At 46.4% G+C, this 17,708-nt stretch overlaps 1 protein-coding gene across 14 annotated transcripts in view; it reads left to right on the forward strand.

Annotated features, from left to right (window-relative positions):
- Positions 1–7,207: 7,207 nt before the first annotated feature.
- The window catches only part of ATXN2 (ataxin 2), a 52,167-nt gene continuing 41,666 nt past the window's right edge, over positions 7,208–17,708 (forward strand). For 8 of the 14 annotated variants that reach the window (XM_088525091.1, XM_088525097.1, XM_088525092.1 and 5 more), the window contains exons 1-5: positions 7,210–7,472; positions 14,565–14,601; positions 16,079–16,138; positions 16,823–16,894; positions 17,132–17,287. In XM_088525091.1, coding sequence (XP_088381217.1) covers positions 7,339–7,472; positions 14,565–14,601; positions 16,079–16,138; positions 16,823–16,894; positions 17,132–17,287 — 459 coding nt within the window. In that variant the 5' untranslated portion in view covers positions 7,210–7,338. Of the gene's footprint in view, positions 7,473–14,564; positions 14,602–16,078; positions 16,139–16,822; positions 16,895–17,131; positions 17,288–17,708 lie in introns of all 14 variants that reach the window. The other 6 variants (XM_088525094.1, XM_088525095.1, XM_088525090.1 and 3 more) reach the window with 5 other exon arrangements.

The raw sequence follows: 17,708 nt of genomic DNA on the forward strand, positions 1-17,708 counted from the left end.
ATCCCGCAGGACGGGGGAATCGACACCTGCCTGCTCCTCTCGGCCGAGCTCTGTCCTTCCAGCGGAGCCAATTCCCTAAGGCCGCGGGGAGAATTCCTGCCATCATCTGCGTTGACCGACTTGTCTGTTCTCGTTTGAGCTCCAAGAAAGTTGCAGCCATTTCTCCTACGCTTTTTTTCTTTTTTTTCGTATGTTTATTTTTTTTTCTTCCCTTTTTAACATAAATGGGCATTTTGGTCTAATAACTGTAACTTAAAGGCAGACACCTCCCTCTGGAGCAGCTTCCCCAAGGAGCCCTTCACCAGCGCCCGCCCGGCGGTGCTTGCAGGGGGCTCCGGGGAAGGGGGATGGATGATGCTCGTGTCTTGGCCGGGCAGGAACTCAGCTCACGTTACACGCGAGGACGCAGCTCCGTGCGTCGGTTCCCTTCAGCCGCTGCCTTCAGCTGCCTCCAACGGGCTGCGAGAATCCTGTGAACATCCAAGGGGAGAAAAGGGCAAGAAGCCAGGGGTTTGCCTGACCCGGGAAGCAAGCCCGGTCCTTTGCTCTTATTCCATGCCCAAGCTGAAGCCCCGCACGTGACATTTCCTGGGCCTGCAGTGAGCAACCGCAGCAGCATTTACGGCTTTGTCCCTTTGTGACCTGGAAGCAGCCAGGTAATTGAGCCAGGCAACAAACGCTGGGATATGAGTGTTTCCCTTCTGCCTTCTCGCAAGGAATTCCTTCCATCCCCTGCCTAGCTAAACGCCTCAGACACATACAGGGAAACAAGGCTGGAAACTTCTCCTGGCAGGAAACTGCTCCTTGCACCGTGCACTGGAGAGGGCCTCCCCGCCGCAAATCCGATAGCCTCAACCTCCCAACCACGAACTCCCCACGCGAGTGACTGCGCGCAGGGCGCCTGTCCCGCTGCTTGGGCTGCAGCCGCTCTGGCTGGAGCAGCTTCGGGAGCTCCCGGAGAGCAGGACCGGCCGCTGCGCTGGTCGCTGCGGACAGACTCGTGTTACACGTGTGAGGGTTGATTTTCTTGGGTGCTTGGAGGACAAGGAGCGCGCAGAGCGTGTTCTGTTTGTCTGCACGCAGAGAGGGGATGTTAATGACTATTTGCATGTCCCTGCCTTCTAGCCTTCCTCTTTCCTCATCCCTGTTTATGTGTGGCTCTCTGCAGCATTCCCAGGTCTCTCTGGACGCGTGACTCTGCTCGGTGAGGAAACGTGTGCGCTCGCCCTGTAGAGCAGAGGAGTCCGAGCAGGAGGAACAAGCCCACACGGGGCTGCCTCCCCCATGAAGCAGCAGATCTGCACTGTGTAAAACGCGATGAGACACCGGGGCGCTTCCTCGGCGCCCTGGGGAAGCTCAGCCCGAGCACCGGGCGCACGGGGCAGCGGCGAGCGGGTGCCCTCGGCAAACACGAGGAGCACGGGGCGCTCTCCAAACACTCTCCTTGCTGGCTCCCAAACGGGCTCCCTCCTCGCCAGAGAGAAGAGGAGATTTGAACCGGATCCTGCCTGCTCGGGGGAGAGCAAACACCTGAACGCAGGCCTGGGAAGCAGGCGCCTCTGAGCTCCCCTCTGTAACGACGCGCACATCTGCAGTTCCGCTGCAACGAGTGAAACATTTACTCTCCTTCCCAAGGAATCCACGGGGAGGAATGAACTGTGTAAATGCCGAGTGTCTGAGCAGCTGGGTGGAAACGCAGGCTGGGATCGCAGCACTTTCCTCTGCAGTGATCAGAGTCAAACTACAGAAGCCGTTAAGAGGATTAGGTGTTCTTGATCTGCACGCAGAATTCCAAACGCCTCATCCTGGGAAATGGGCCTGGGAGGGAACCCCCCGCCGGGACCCTCCTCTCGGTGCCTTCTAGCACCCAGCTGTTTCACAGAGCTACGGGCTGTGGCTGCTGCAGGCCGTGGCTGGAACAAAAGCAGCCTGGGGGCTCCGGTGCACGAGGAGGGGGCAGCGCGAGGGCCCGGCTGTGCCGGAGGCTCCGGTGCCACCTCCCGCGCAGAAGGGCTGCGGCTCCCGCGTGTCACAGCACAGAGGGAGGCCGGGACAGAAACCCTGCCGGGTTTAAATCAGGGATGAGGAGAGATCCCTCCCTGCACGCGAGGGACGGGGTTCTTTAGCAGCGCCGTTGCCATTATCCGGGTGGCTTTAGCACTGCAGGGCTTTAGCAGCGAAACCTGGTTGCACCGCAGTGCCGCTCCCAGCCCAGTTTCAGTTCTGGTTCTCACCCATTAGCGCTGTTACCGTCCAAACACAAATACCTGACAATTCCCTCCGCAGCCCAGGCCTGCGGAGAGCTGGGCTGCGCTGCCAGCGCGTTGGCAGGAAGCCGCTGCGTTCCCGACGGACACCTCGATGAGCCGCCGGCCCCAGGCGCGGACGGGATGAGTATGGAAAGCATTAAGCTCCTTTCCAGCCTTAAACAAGACTGCGCCCTGTAACCAAGGAGGAAGACATCACTATGCAGCACGCAGGCACGTTTGCCGGGAACGCCGGCCCTGCTCCCGCGGGCGGCCTGGCTGCTCCCAGCTGGGATGCCGCAGGGATGGGGGCAGGGGCTCCCGCGCCGGGCCGGGAAGCCCTTTCCCTGCGCTCGCAGCTCCTGCCGGAGCTCCCGGTTAATGCAGGCGGGTTTGCTCAGAAGCCGGTTTGCTCTCCAGGAGCCTTGCTCTGAGCAGCCGGTATGACGCAACAGAGCCGGCGAAAATCTGCATCTCCCTTCCCATTATTTTGGGAACAGGAGGGAGAAGGGTCCCCAGCTCAGCCCTTTGCCAAGGCTGCCATGAGCTCGTCAGCTGCCAGGAACGAGGCTGGGATCCTCCGTGCGGATTGGAAAAGTACCTGTGCCTGCTCTGCAGCAGTGCAGTCTGATCCCTAGGGATTAATAGTAAAGTGCATTGCAACATCTGAGGTGACAGGGCACAACGGCAATTCCTCGGAGGCTCCTAATAGTAACCGGAAGCTGTTCTGTGCAGCAAACCTGCTGCTGACTTGGTTTTTAATGGACATGTGTCTGTAGGGGACAAAATGCCATGGCAACGGGCGTTGCTGCTGGCACAAGGATCTCAGCAAAGGGACAGGGGGAGGATGGCACCGAAGGGCCCCGAGACAGCGCTTGGGACACGCGGGGGTGCTGCTTGACAAGGCTGTGAGGCAAAGGGGCTTTGTGCTCCATGAACAGCAGCTCTGGAGGGGTTTAGGAGCTAAATCTTGGCATAATGGTTGCTTTGTCTGCTGCTGCTTAGCCAGAGTTAGTGCTGTTTCCCCAACCTTTACAAACATGCTATATCTAAGAGCAGAAAGGGCTGAAGATCACCTGGCAGTTTGCTTGGCAGAAGTGGGGGGCAGAGTCGCTGTGTCCCGATTTGCAGCCGTGTCCTGAAACATTTGCCATGGAATCCTGTGCTGCTGTGTGGAGCCTGGAGCTTCGCCTCCTGAAGAAGAAAATGTTCTCGTTTGGTGCCTGGGAGCAAGAGAAACGGAGAGCAAGGTTTTCAGAAACGTTGCTAATAGGTAAAAGAAGCTCTGGCACCTCTGTACCCGCTCCCTGAAGCTCTGTGGACATTTTCCTAACCTGCACCCTGTCTGCAGCGAGGCTGAGGAGCGGCTGAGGGCTGGAGGCTGCTGTTCGGAGCCTCCTCGTGCTGCTCCCATGGGCTGCAGGGACACGGGGAGCCCTGGGGAAGCAGCTGGAACAGTGCAGGGCGCCTCAGGAGACACGTTTGATGGGAGCTGCTCTCCACCTGGAATCCAGCTGTGGATTCCAGCACTGCTGGCAATGAGAAGGCACCATGGAGCAGCTGAGGCGGGGAGGAAAGTGGGAAAAGGGACAGCAGTTGGCAGTAGCTCTCACATCTAGCAGGCGTTTGAAGCTGGTGTTGTTGCTCCTGCAGACTCCTTTCTGATTTGGCCAGTATTGAACCCCTCTGCTAAAACTGCCTGCAGCCCTGCTGACCGCCTAACATCATATCTCTCTGGGAAGTGCTTCTCTTCTTAGAAGGCCTGGTTTGTTTTTCTGATGCCTTTCCTGTGCTTGTAGCACTGTCAGCAACACCTCAGCTTCCAAGGGAGGACTAGGAATAGGGAAGTAAATAATAGAAGTCTTTGGGAGAAAATATGTAGAAGTACCCAGTTCTGTGAGCTTTTCTAATAGCTGATTTTGCTTAAAATAAAAGCCAAGTGTCAGTTATCCCTCCACTGTGTGTTTCACCTTGCTGAATGCTGTTGAGGATCACCCTGGCTGGCCCAAGGAAGAGAGCACAACACTTAAAAGCAGGTTATGTCAAGGAAATGTTACCTCATGCAGCAACAGTTCCAGCTAAGTCATGATATTATCATAATCTGTAGTCTTCACATGCAAATACAGCTTGCCTGTGTAGTCGTACATCTGAATGAAAACAGTAGCCTTCAAAAACACCTGGAGTAAGAATGGGAATGGCAAAATAGAATGTGATTATTGATTATAAATAGTCGTTTTTCTTTCTCAACCACGGAGCATACAAATTTGAACTCTGAACTATTCTACAGCTGGACCATTGGCGCTGCAGGTTGTTGTCTGTCCTTTGACACAAATAATTTCCAGCTAAACTAGCAGATACAATGGTAAGGAATAGCAACAACAACAACAAAACAGACTCAAATAATAAAAGGATAAATATGGAATACTGGGAATTGCAGGACCTTCAAGAACTGTGTGCAGGCAGAGGAAGCAGGCATCAGGTGAAGGGTATTACCCACCATAATGCCAGAATTCACTCCACTTCACTGAACTGTGAGCAGTCTGCTGCAGAAGTGAGCTCACAAAAGCAGTATCTGCACGGGCAGCCACTGAAGGCAAGCACCGGTTTCAAAAACATAACTGTAAACCCTCTAATGGACATCAGTATCTGAGCTATTTTATGTGGTTATTTCTATATCTATTTTTAAAGTGTTTGTATGAAGATGTTAGACAAACAAAGCAGGGGAAAACACTACAAAAGCCAAACAGAGCTTAACAAAACAATGAGTACATTAAAGGGGAAACCAAGTCAAACTGCAACTGCACTTGAGTCATTACTGACTTAATGACTCAAGAGAGTCTTATTCACACAAGTGCATGTAGTGTTACCCCAAAACATAACCAGAGAGAGTCATGTCAGCTCTTAGAAACCATCTCTGTCAAGGGAACCTATTTTAGTTCTTTTGACATCTTTGAATATCGGGGCTTCATCCCAGCTAGCGGGATCCCACGATGTGGTATTGCTTCAAAACGCTGCAGTCCCTTTAAAAAAGTGTCCTAACCTTTAGTCCCATAAATAGTGACTAATTGCTGTGCTCTGTAAACACTCTTAGCTGAAAAAAATATTGAAAGAAACTTTCTCTACATCTAAAGAAAACTATGAAGTGATCTGGGTATGTTTTGCTCTGTTGTCTCTCACCAGACTGACTTGTGCTGCTTTTTTGTTGTTGTTTTTTTGTTTCTCAACTTTATTTTAAAAATCAAAGCATGCTGATAAAACATATCATTAAGTAATCCAAGCGAGTTCCCTTACTGCTACATTTCTTGTGTGGTGGTTGCACACTGATGCCTTCACTTTGGGGTCTGGTGGCCCCAAGTAAGAGGCCTTGCAAAAGAGCATGGTAAAAACTTTCTGTATGCTAGCACACATATATATAAAAACATATGCAAACAATATATGTATATTCAACTTAATATATATATATTTATATAAAGGCTTCTCTTAGGTGATCTTAGCTATCGTGTACGTGCAGCAAGACAGATTTCTGCCTTTACAGTAAGCAGTCCTAAACTGGTGGCAGCATTAGCTGCACATTAATACGTCCTAGAGCAATTCGTGGACTGCTGAAACTCCCAGTGTCCTTGGGGCACTCAACTCTGTGGCTGTGAAATAGCAAAGTGACAAGTGGCTGGAAACCCCAGTTTCCTCCAACCGCTGGCACTGCTCAGGGAAGGGTTTCCAATGGAGCAATTCCTTCTCCCGAGCCTGTTTCGTCTGGTGTCTGTTGTCTAGTTAATAACGTCTGATCCACGGGTTACTTGTGTAAAACAAAAGCAGCATTTTTGCAGTCAAAAGTGTAGGAGAAAACACCGATTCAAGAAAGCTGCTAAATATTGTTATCTTCGCACCATTGTGCGTTGCCACCGCTGCTCTAGGGTGCAAAACGCAGCCCCGCTCCTCTCCGCAGCGCCCCAGGCCCCTGGGGCTTGTGCAGCCTTTCCATGGACAGCGTAAACGCGAGGCGTTTTGAGTAACCATGGCTGTAAATCAGTTTAGCGGCTGCTTTTGAAGCTACACCTGCTCCCGCGCCGACGCCGGTGATCGGCAGGGCCCGCAAGGCCTGCGGGTTTCAGCAAAGCAGCTAAAACCCACAAAGCAGAGCTGGCCGGTGGCTGCGTTTTAGCCTCGTGTGTGAAATTTGGGGTTGTCAGACCGGGAGAGCAGAGCGAGCTGCATTTTGTGACTAAATACCTCTTTTTGTGTGTGTGTGTATTTCTTTCAGTAAAGGTTTTCATTTCATCTGTTAGCACCGGAGGGATTTTCAGTGGAAGAAGGTGACAATTCCGCCCCCCCCCAACCCCGGCTCCATTTCTGTTGTGTTTCGCCCGGTGGCCGCCTACAATGGCCGCGGGACGCAGCCGCTAACCGGCAGGAGCATTTAACGCCTTTGTGCTCAAAGGTAAGAGAGATTTAAGGAGGGAAAAAAAAAAAAAAAAAAAGCGGGCAACTTCGGCGGGGGGCGCTGAGGTACCTCCCGCCCGCCGGCGCGGCCATGTCCGCGGGGCGGGCGCCGCGCGGCGGCCGTTAGCGCGGGGGGACCCGCCGGTTACCTCAGCGCTTCCCGCCGCGCTGAGGCCGGGGGGGGGGGGGGCGCTGCGGCCCCGCGCTGCCGCCTCACGTGTCCCGGCCGCGCTGCTCCCCCCCCCCGCCCGCTCCCTCCCTCCCCGCCCCTTCACCCGGCCGCAGCGCCGCCGCGGCGCCTTCCGACTTCCCGTAAAGAGTCCGCGCCGCCCGCCGCGCCGCCCGCCCCGCCGCCGCCGCCGGCAGCGCCCGCGGCCGCGGAGGAGGAGGAGGAGGGAGGCGGGAAGCCGCGAGGCGCCTCCGCCCCGCCGCCGCCATCGGCGGTTCCCCCCGCTTCCCTCCCCCCGCCCGCGGGCGGCCTCCCTCCCTCCCCGCGGCGGATCCCTCCGCGCTCCGCTCCCTCCTCCCGCTCACACTGTTTGGGAGCAACCGGCCGAGACAGCGGCTGCCCCCGGCCCCGGCGAGCGCAGCGCAGCGAGGCCCCCCAGCGCGGACGCGGCCTCCCCGGCCACCCCGCTCTTTCCCCCTCGCCATGTCCCTCAAGCAGCAGCAGGCGGCCACGGCGGCGGCTCAGGCCGCCGGCAACAACCGCAAGCCCCCCGGCGGCGGCGGCGGCAGCGGCGGCCTCCCGTCAGGCGCGGGCGGCGGGAGGCAGAACATGGGCAGGTGGGTGCGGAGGCCCCCGGCGCCATCTCCCCGCAGCGGCCTCCATGGGCGGCGGCGGGGGGAGCGGGGCCTGCTGCATGGCGGAGCGGGGGGGGGGGGGGGAGGCCCGGCGCGGCGGGGGGCTCCGCCCGGCGCGGGGAGGCGGGGGGGGGGGGGGCGGCGGGCGGGGCGCCGCCGGTTCCGCAGTGGCGCCGGGGCGAGGCCGCCCCTGCGGTGCCCTTCAGCGGGGGAGGCCGCGCCGGGCCGCGCCGCGTGGGGACCATTTTCTAGCCGAGCGCTGCGCAGCCCCGGGACGAGGCCCCCGCGGGGCCCCCTGCGGCGGCGGCGGCGCGGGGAGGGGGGGGCGGCCGAGGCCGCACGTGCTCGGGGCGAAGCCGCCGCGGGCGGGAAGGGGCCCGAGGCGGAGGGGGGGGGTGACGGGGGGAACGGGGCCCTCCCGCTGCCTCGACCCCCCCCCCCCCCCGGGGGGGATCTTTTAACGGGGGGGTGGGGGGGGCACGTCCGCAATGTAAAACTCTGCGAACATCTGCGTTTTGCAGCGCACCTTCTGCTGGGAGCGTTTTTATAAAGAAAAATATATATATATTTGTATGCTTTTTTTTTTTTTGTGAAATCTCAATAAAATATGCTGCGGAACCCCCACAGAGCGCTCGGAGCGCTGCTGGGCATTACGGGGGGATCTCAGTGGTATACGCTGGACGCGTCATCCGAACACTAAATATATATATATATATATATATATATTTTTTTTTTCACCTTTTTTGGAGGAGGAGTGTCAGGAATCAGGGCTTCGGATTCCCCTTCCCTCATCCCTCCCATGCAGGCTCCTGAGGCCTGGCTGTCTCCTGCTGCCTCTGGAAGGTTGGCGCTGCTCGCGTTCCTCATCCAGGAGCATTGGTTATAAAAATCCACGTATTTTAGAGGGAGGAAAGGAGGGGAAAAAAAAACAGACTTTTGTGTGTTCCTAGGGTTTTTCAGCACTCCTGGGCCATAACAAAAAGGCAGAGCTAGATGGCAACAATGTTGAAGGTCATAGCCTCCTAGAGCAGTTTCATTTTGAGTCTTCATTTTGCTCTTCAACCTGACTTTTTATGCCCTTACTCAGTTTTGTCCATTGGCAGTAAAACAGAATATACTGTGGTCCCATTGCTGGATATCCATGAACATAGGGTTTTACTTTGTTGCTGGTCTGTGGGACTGGAAGCGGAAAAGCTTTAGTAGGGCTGAAAAAGAACAAAATAAACTTCAAAAAAATGCTAATACTTCCAGCACTTCATTGAAATGATTTAACTTTTTTTTTTTCATACGTGGGTGTCCAGTTTGGACCCTTCATGTTTGCTGTTCTTTGCTAAACAGTTCTCCTTGCCAATACAGTGGCACCATAGAGGTTAACATGAAGGACACAAAAGCCTATAGCTCCTTTTTTGAAATTTCAGTTTATTTGTGAGCACTTGTCTTTATAGATTAAGGAACATAGGCTTCAATTTCTTTGTCAAGTTAAAAATAAAGATGTTAGGCAACCCTTGGAGGAGAAATCTTTTTTTATTTTATTTTTTTTTTTGCTCCAAAACTTTTTGGGAACCGACACGTTCTCTCAAAGGTGGCTGCACCTTGTTCTTTGTTAGTCACTTCAAGCAATTTCTGTATGAAGGGTCTGTAAAACCAGAGTCCTGGAGCTGATAGAGCTTCACCTATCAGAAAAGTCCTCCCGTGACTATCCTAAAGAAGAGCCTTGATGTTTTTTTTGGAGTACAGATGAGTGGGTCTGTTAACATGGATGTCACGGGAATTTTTTTGTTTTTTGCTTCAAGATTGATGGTGGGGTGTAAGTAATGCAATTTGATTTTAGGTGTTCTGCATCTGGTTAGTTTAGTGGTTTTAGTAACTTGAACATAAGCTGTCTCAGTTTGTCAGGGCCTTTTTTCTTAGTAATTTTGCAGCCCATTACTCTGCAGCACTAGCTTTTTCTTATTTCCTTGAAATGCAAAGGAATGTTTCTTTCTTGGCTAAGTTTCTTTTGAAAGTTTCAATTTGGGTAGAAATTCCATTGGCAGTAAAACTGTCCAAGACTTAATTTTACGATGGAAGCTCATCAATGTAAGATTTAATGGTGCTAAGCACCTGGTCCTTCTGCACCTGATGGCCAATAGGAAGGTCAGCTTTGCTTGTTCACTGTGCTGATTTCCATCATCTTGCCATGATTAATATATGTTTTTTGTACTAGAAAAGCTAAAATCCTGTGTGGGTGAATAGGAAATTCCAATGTTTATGCGTTCATTATATTCTTCTTCCTTTGGTATTAGGGGAAAAAAATGAAAACTGAAAATGTCTTTAAAAGCGTTTTTTTTTTTTTATAAAAGAACGAGGAAGATGATTAACTCTTTTGTAAACAGGCACTCAGTGAAATGCTATTTATCTAGTAGTAGCTGCATGTGGAATATGGCAGATGGAAAATCGGGTTGTAGGGGGTGCCAATAAGCATGTTAAACTGTACTGGTAGGGAAAGCAAACTTCATGTATGAACCTGCTGCACTCTTCTCGTCAAAATATTATCTAACGTCTGCTTCTAGTGTTCAGTTCTATCCAAATCCAAACACAGAGACTTAGCCGAGTTAGCCTGCTCTGTGATGGAAAGGTGCATATATCTTAGTATTCCTGCAAGCAGTGCATCCTTCTTTATTATCAATATTTTCATGGGATTTTGTTTGAAGGCAAGACATCTTGGTGCAAGCTTTGGATGGTTACATGTGTGGTTACAATTGTGACAAAAGGTTTTTTCCCCTCGCTTTTGTAACTTTCTTGCCTAATTGGACCTGAGAGTCCTTTAAAATACCATAAATTACTCTTATAAATTGCTTTACCGATTAACATGCTAAAACCAAAATGTCCCTGTTGTGCACCTTGCGTTTGAGATTTGATGCTTATTGCCTACTCCTGTTTTCATTGTCCTCAACAACCTTTTTTATTAGACTAACTAAAAGACTTAAATAAAAGGCAGAAGAGGGGTGTCCCTTCTGCTCAGAGAACTAATTGGGACTAGCAAGGCTCTCTGACACAGTGAAAGCGACTGTCTGGAGATTGTCACCTGTCGTTCAATAGTGAATTTCTAGTTCATTCTAGGACAGCCGTCTTGGACAGCAATTCCTGAAAATGGAGACTATTCACTTGATGTGTCTTGTATTGGTTGCATACCTCTGACTTGCATAGTACCTGCTTCTGAAAAGGAAAAACATCAACAGACTCTTTATTTATAAAACTATCTGTAGTCTTTAAAATTTCTGAGTAGAGTTAATTTTAGGTTCTTGATGAGGTATGTAACTGAATTCAATGAACTACTTCTGTTTTGCTATTTCAGAGTCCTAAAGGAAGATGACTTTACTTTTTTCTCTCAGTTTAGCATTTTAACATCTTGAAATCACAAAGTTATTTGTATAGCAGATATATTTTTTTTCAGGCCTTATATATAACCTTATTGGAGGTCCAGGTTTATAACAGCTCAGTGTTACAGACAGTTGTTAAATGACAACTTAGCTTTGATGGAGTTGTGTTAAACTGTTAAGCAAAATTAATGGATAACCTGCAGGTGTCTTTCTTAAATTAACGTTTTGGGCTTTTTTAAAATTTTATTTTCTTTGGCATTTTGTGCGCTATAACTTACCCAACAACTGTGGTAGTATTGCTAAAGAAGGTTCTACAGGGGCTAATTCTGTCAGCAGGCTCCAGTGTGCACTGGGTCAAGCTTGATTCAGGTATACTTACCTAGTTAGAGAAGTTGTCATCTTACAAGAAGACAAGAACCCACATTACTAATATCAATATAGGGAAAAACTCCTGAAAACTGTGCTGCAGAACTTTTTATATGATTTAGTTTGACAGCTTGACTTCAGTTGTGTCTTATATAGACCAATTCTGCTCTTAATAGTGGAAATTCTCTAGTCTCTTGTAAATTGTTTTCAAAGCTGTAGTAATGCCAGTCAGTACTCCAGAAACATCTATTCGCTCTGTTAAATTCGACTTTCTTTGTAATTGCACATTCACTGTAGGCTAGGATCATCTCCATTAATTGCAGTGTGGATGGATCTGTTTTTGGTCTCAAAGTGAAGATGCTGTTGGAGAGAAAACCTGAGACCTTTTGCATTCTGGAAAGACTTGCATTCCTTGCTTTAGTTTTTACTATATGAAAGCATGACCTCGTTTTGCTTATGCAGCACTCCATTCAGCACGTAAACACTAGAATGGGAGGTATGGGTTGTTGAGAAGTAGGGTAGTAAATGTTCATAAAAATAGGGGGGAAAAAAGCAAGTTACTATCGGGGAATAATATTTATTGTGCAGCATATGGGAGTACGTGCTTCTGTAGACTTTCACTCTTGAGATATAAGTACTACCCTGCAAAGAGTTGGCTACTAAGATTAATTGCTTGGACAGTATTGTCTGGTGTCTGACTGATTTCCCTACCCTGAAGCATTGGAATGGAATTTTCATTTTGTCACAACCCCTTCCTCCCCTTCTCTTAATTTTTAAGTGTTACTCTCCTGTTTTAAGTTGTGGTAAACTTTTTCTGGTAAAGACAGTCTATCTTCTACTTCTGTAAAGGTCATAGTTTGTCTTTTATCTGTTTCATCATCGAAGATGTGCCATAAGATACCCTGAGCTTGAGTCTTCATCTGTTGGAATAAAAACCTCAGGTTGATGGTCTTGGCTTTAGCATAAAGTATGTGGCTTTGATTGTATTGTAGTGTTGGCAGAATTGGTTAAAATCTTGGTGAACATCTTCCTTTTAGAGTCTGTATTTAATACTTATAGTGGGGAAACAAGAGCTCAAGTCTGTAAAGAGATCTGGTAGATTAGTGTGGCATATAGAGCTTCAGTAAATATCTTAACCCTTGGACTGTTTAATAACTTACCATCTTTCGCCAATGTGGATGCGGGGAACCTTAGATGCTTATAGTATTTCTTAAAGAAGTGTGGGTAGAAATAGTGACTTTGGAAGTGTGTTAGGAGATGGAGAATCTAGAATACTACTGATTAAATGCTTAAGGGGAATACTCCAAGCTTCCTGACCAGTCCAGCAACTCAATTATTTAAGTTCAAAGAATGCTTGTCACTAAAAATGGTAGTGCTTGCCATTTAGAAGACACTGAACTCTTTCACTTGGGGTTAGCCAGTATCTCGAGTATCTTACTAAAATGTCTGAGCCCAACAGAGGGATGCTGGGGTGACTTGGGCAGAGCGTTTTCTTGAAAGACGGTATCTTGTTGAAGCCTTTGGTTATGATAAAAGAAAAAAAAATCAGAGCTGGACTGTAACTTCTTTTTTGCGGGGGGATCTCCCCTCTGGTTTAATGACTTTTAGGAAGACAAGGTCAAATGGCAACTCTAACTTGTGAAATTGCTTGTTGCTGGAGCAAGTGTGAGGTTACGGCGTTACCTTATGGAATGTTAAGGCTGATGGGGAATTAAATAAGGGCAATTTGCATTAGGCGTTGGTATGTGTTTTTATATATATAAAATACATGCGCGCGCACACACACATGTATATGTATGTACATATTTAGATTAGTGCTCTGCAAGTACTTTAAATGTATCAGCTTGACATCTGAAATTTGCAGTTTTTACCAGTCAGCAAGTACCATTGCTATGTGTGATCCTATAGGAAGACTCAGTTCCTGTTCCAGAAGCTTATTTTCTTAAACGAGATAGGTGATAGGGCAGGGTTTTTCATTTTTTCCTCTTTAAACACTTTCATGGTTCTCTGATGGATTTGCTAGCTTATTTCTGCAAAATATATCTGAGGGATGTTCTCATTCACTGGGGGAAGTTCCTCAGTTCCTTTGATGTTTGGACTAGCTCTTGAGCCACATTGGACATTGCTTTGAGAGGGAAGCTGTATTCAAGTGCAGTATAACATTTTCAAAGGCAATTGAATGCAGTTGACTTTCAATTTTTGATATTTGAATATTTTGAAACATAAATGTGATCTTTGCGTCTCTTCAAATATGTGCATCTGTGCCGTAGGTCTGTTTCAAAACTGTTCTCTTAATGAACATGAAGACTTCATTTTGCCTTACTTCATTGTGCTCTTAAGGTCATTCTCTTGATACAAATCTGAATCAAATCTGACCATACCTGTATAATTTCTCTTTCAATATCACATTGTTTAGGAAAGCTGGTTATATTAATGTGCTTATCATGGTGAAAAAAAATCTGGTGTCCTTTTCCACAGTTCATGTAATATTTAATATATGTCTTAGTGTTAATTTTGTATCAAAATTGGGACTTAGTGCGGGGAAATAACTGAGATTAAAGGGAATTCTGTATTGGAGGCGCCGCTGTTAGCCACGGGGACATGGGGACTCATCACTGCACTGCAGGCTGTTTCATCTCAGGTTGCAACCTATTGGGAACATACACGTTAAAAGCCTTTGCGTGGCCTAAATGCTAATCACTGAATGATTTGCATTTAAAAATAATGACTATTTTTGAGGGGTGGACAGACTTAAGTGAGTTAACGTGTTCGGTTCTGATAGGAGCAGTACTCAAGCCCCAGAGGTTGGCTGTGCAGAATCAGGGCTGCGCAGTTTGCAGCATGGGTCAGTTAGTTGTGTAATGACAATGCTAACAACGTGCAATCTTAAAGACAATGGCAATATATTAATCCTCTAGTCCTAAATTAGTGATCCTGTGCCAGAGATTGATCTTGAAAATGCAAATTAAGTCATTTAGGTTTTTTACATGACAGATAGTGTGGGAATTTTACTTATAGGATTCTACTAAAGAGGCAATATTTTTTTAGATCTTCGTGAAGACACGGCTTTAGGATTTTCTCTATTTTTGTTCTTTGATTTGCTGCAGGTAGCCCTTTTACCCGTTAAAGAACACTGTTTGCTTGTAGGCAAATATTTAGGGAGATAAATGTTAAGAGTGGGGCTGTAACTACATCAATTTCTACTCCACTGTAGGGTTCTTTTTTCTTTGGTTCTGCTATCAATACTAAATAAAGATGGGGTTTTGAACTCTTGCTTGTTACGGAACTGGTTAATTTCAGCAATTCTATTTTTTTAATTGCATCTGATGTATAAATTTAATTTCAGAGGTCGCAGCAGTGGCAAAGGACCACCTCAGCCTACAGTAAGTATGTCTTTTTTCATTGTACCGCTTTGAGGTATGAGGACACTACTTGCCTGCAGTGAACCTAAGTATCAATCCTAACTACTGGATTGTAGTTACAGCTGTAGATGTGTGGGAATAAATAGGAGCAAATTGAAAAGCATTGTCTTATCTGAAGATTGTAACATTGGCTTCGTCATTAAGCAGTTGACAAAAGAGCAAGAAAGCATTTGATTGAAGAAAAGTAACAAAATAGTCTTGCTATGAAATAGCTGGCCCAGGGTTCTCAATGGTCTGGCTGTATGGTTTTAGTTATTGTCAAGGCTAAACAGTGTTAAAGAGTAGGTGTGGGATAACTTGTAGAACAAAATTTTATCAAAACCTTGGTTCTCAGTTTAAAGAATGTATCTTTGAACTGCAAGAAGCAAGCCTTTGTGAATTTGTGCTCTGGTTTTTGAGGATGGCTTATCTGGGGAACAGAGCAGGAGTAGGAACATCAAGAATGACTGTAGTTTACTTGCATAGATGTTTCTTAAGTCTCTTCACAGCCACTGAAAAGATGTTTGAAGGGAGAGAGGTGAGAGAGAGAGGTCAGATGCAAATGATGACTGTTGTGTGAGTGCTGAAGTTTTTACATCCTCCAGACTGAGTGTTGAGCATCTTTAAACATGTCTCTTCAGAGCAGTGGTTGATGTTGCCGAATGTGTGGTTAACCTGCAGGCATAAGTGGATTAAAAAGCTTGAGAGTTCAGAAGAGAATTTATCAGTTAAAAAACTCTAAATATAATGGGGTGCTTACATTTTCCAGTATCTTCTAGTTCATAGTCATGAAGTTGAATGGAGGAGATATGAGAAGTTGCAACAAGCCTCATGTGTACTCATGCAAACTTACCTAGCACTCTGAGCAGCAGACGGTCACCTTTTCTAGTGTAGGGTCTCAGATTCCAGTACTGCTGTGAATTTAGTTTTGACTAATTTTATGGTATATTTTTCCTTTGGCACTTCATGATTTGGTTCCCTCTGTTAATGAGTGTAATCAGGACCATTAGCTAATTCCTGAGGTGATGTAATCCAGCATGCATTAAAGCACTTTTTATTTCTACAGCCATTGAAGTATCTTACCCACTGATAGTTCTGAAACAAGATAGAAATGATAGCAGAGTCTTTTCACTTGTGAGTGTCTCTATATGAATTTCACCTAACCAGCAAGGGCATTTCCTTGTTGAGTGACATTTGGGACACGTAAGCTTGATGTTGTTTGAGAGGGTATTGCTTGGTGTACAGATTAAGTGATTAATGAAAAGCGTAAGGGCCCTAGAGTGACTTAAATTCAGTGCACGCTATCAGAGTAAAGTCTTGTCCAAGTGCATTTCTAGGAACAAGTATGTACAGGAAAAGAAAAGCCCAGCAACTTTCATTGTTCTTGAGGCACTGCCTTTTTGAGTTGTTACAGTGAAATATATCTATGTTTCCTGACAGAATCATTTTTATTTTTCAGATTTCTTTTGATGGCATCTATGCAAACATGAGAATGGTTCACATACTTACATCAGTTGTTGTAAGTCTTCATGTTTGGCAGGAGGGTAAACAGTTTTTATAGTGACATAGAATTGTAAAATATTACACTAATTGTAATGGAGCAAACACTAAATGGTAGGCATCTTCTGCCAAGGCTGAGTTTTGAAAGAGTTGCAATAATAGCTGTATAAGCCAAAGTACAGAACAGCTGCAAACCGTATGGATGCTGGCCATATTTTGGCTTTTTTACTGTTAAAGAGATTATGAATAAGTAAAATAAGACTGTATACAAGTAATGCAAGCCCTCCTTCACTAGATTTTAAAGGAAATGCTGCCATGCTGAAAGTGAGTAACCAAGACTGTCCCACCTCCTTGTGCTAGAATCCAGGTTAAGCCTTCCTCCTTATTTGCACCAACACATGCACAGATCATGTTCTTGAAAAAGCTTGTCTGGGCATAGGACTGGTAAAGAGCAATGTAGCAAAAATGATTCTATGAGTATCTTTAAATCCCTTCAGAACAACTTTGGTGCACTCAGCTGTATGCGTCTGCCGAGCACAGATGCATATTTATAAATTCCCAAATGCTGAATGAATAGATTTAACTAAAAATTAAGCCATGTTTTTATATGCTATATTTATGTAAAGATAGATACATGTTTGGGGAAAATGCTCAGATTTCATTTGTCAGACTGATAGAAAACTATATATTTCTTGCATTCTAGGGATCCAAATGTGAAGTACAGGTGAAAAATGGAGGTATATATGAAGGAGTTTTTAAAACCTACAGTCCTAAGGTAATTTTTGCTTCCTTTTTGACTCTTCCTTACTCTAAAAGACCGAACATTGTTTATTCAGTAGTAGGATTATATTTGAATATTTATTATGAATTATTTTGGCTATTAATATCTAGGTTTATATAAGGAGGTTTATTTTTTTCTAACCCTTATAAATATCTGCTCTCTGCAAGAATGTGAAGTTAGCAAATAGCTTATTGTGTGTTAAATTAGTGTACTCTTTTTATATTTTAATAGTGTGATTTAGTGCTTGATGCTGCACACAGGAAAACTGCAGAATCCAGTCTGGGGCCAAAACGTGAAGATATCCTAGAGAGTATCTTGTTCAAGTCTTCGGATTTTGTTATGGTGCATTTTAAGGATATGGATACCAATTATGCAAGAAGAGGTATACTTTCTTTTTAAAGGTTTTTTTAAGTTGGCTAAAAATCATAAGTCAAGATTTTCAAGCTAGGTGGTTTGGGATCCAAAATCGTATTTAAGACTCTCTATTCTTATAAAGTTCTGAACATCTGAATATCCCATTGAAGACAGTGGATGGGATAGAAAGAGCATCTTCAGTAACAGCAGTTTAAGTTTTTAAAATAGGTTGCAGAGCCTTTCTGACTGTAGTGAGCTTTGAGTAGCTGTTTTCAATGTCTGGAAAGCAAATTCTTGGTAGTGTCACAAAATATTTTACAGATCTTGTGGGAGTCATCTTTTTGAAAATTTCTTTCTAAGTTAGCTGATTAAATGTTATATGTGAAAACAAGAATACATAAGGTCTGTAAACCAGCTCTGAAGATAACCCTTTTATATAAATCTGTTTATCTCT

This window comes from Tinamus guttatus, unplaced genomic scaffold, assembly GCF_059628265.1.
Source record: "Tinamus guttatus ecotype Peru unplaced genomic scaffold, ASM5962826v1 Tinamus_guttatus_pri_ptg000223l, whole genome shotgun sequence".
Lineage (NCBI taxonomy): Eukaryota > Metazoa > Chordata > Aves > Tinamiformes > Tinamidae > Tinamus > Tinamus guttatus.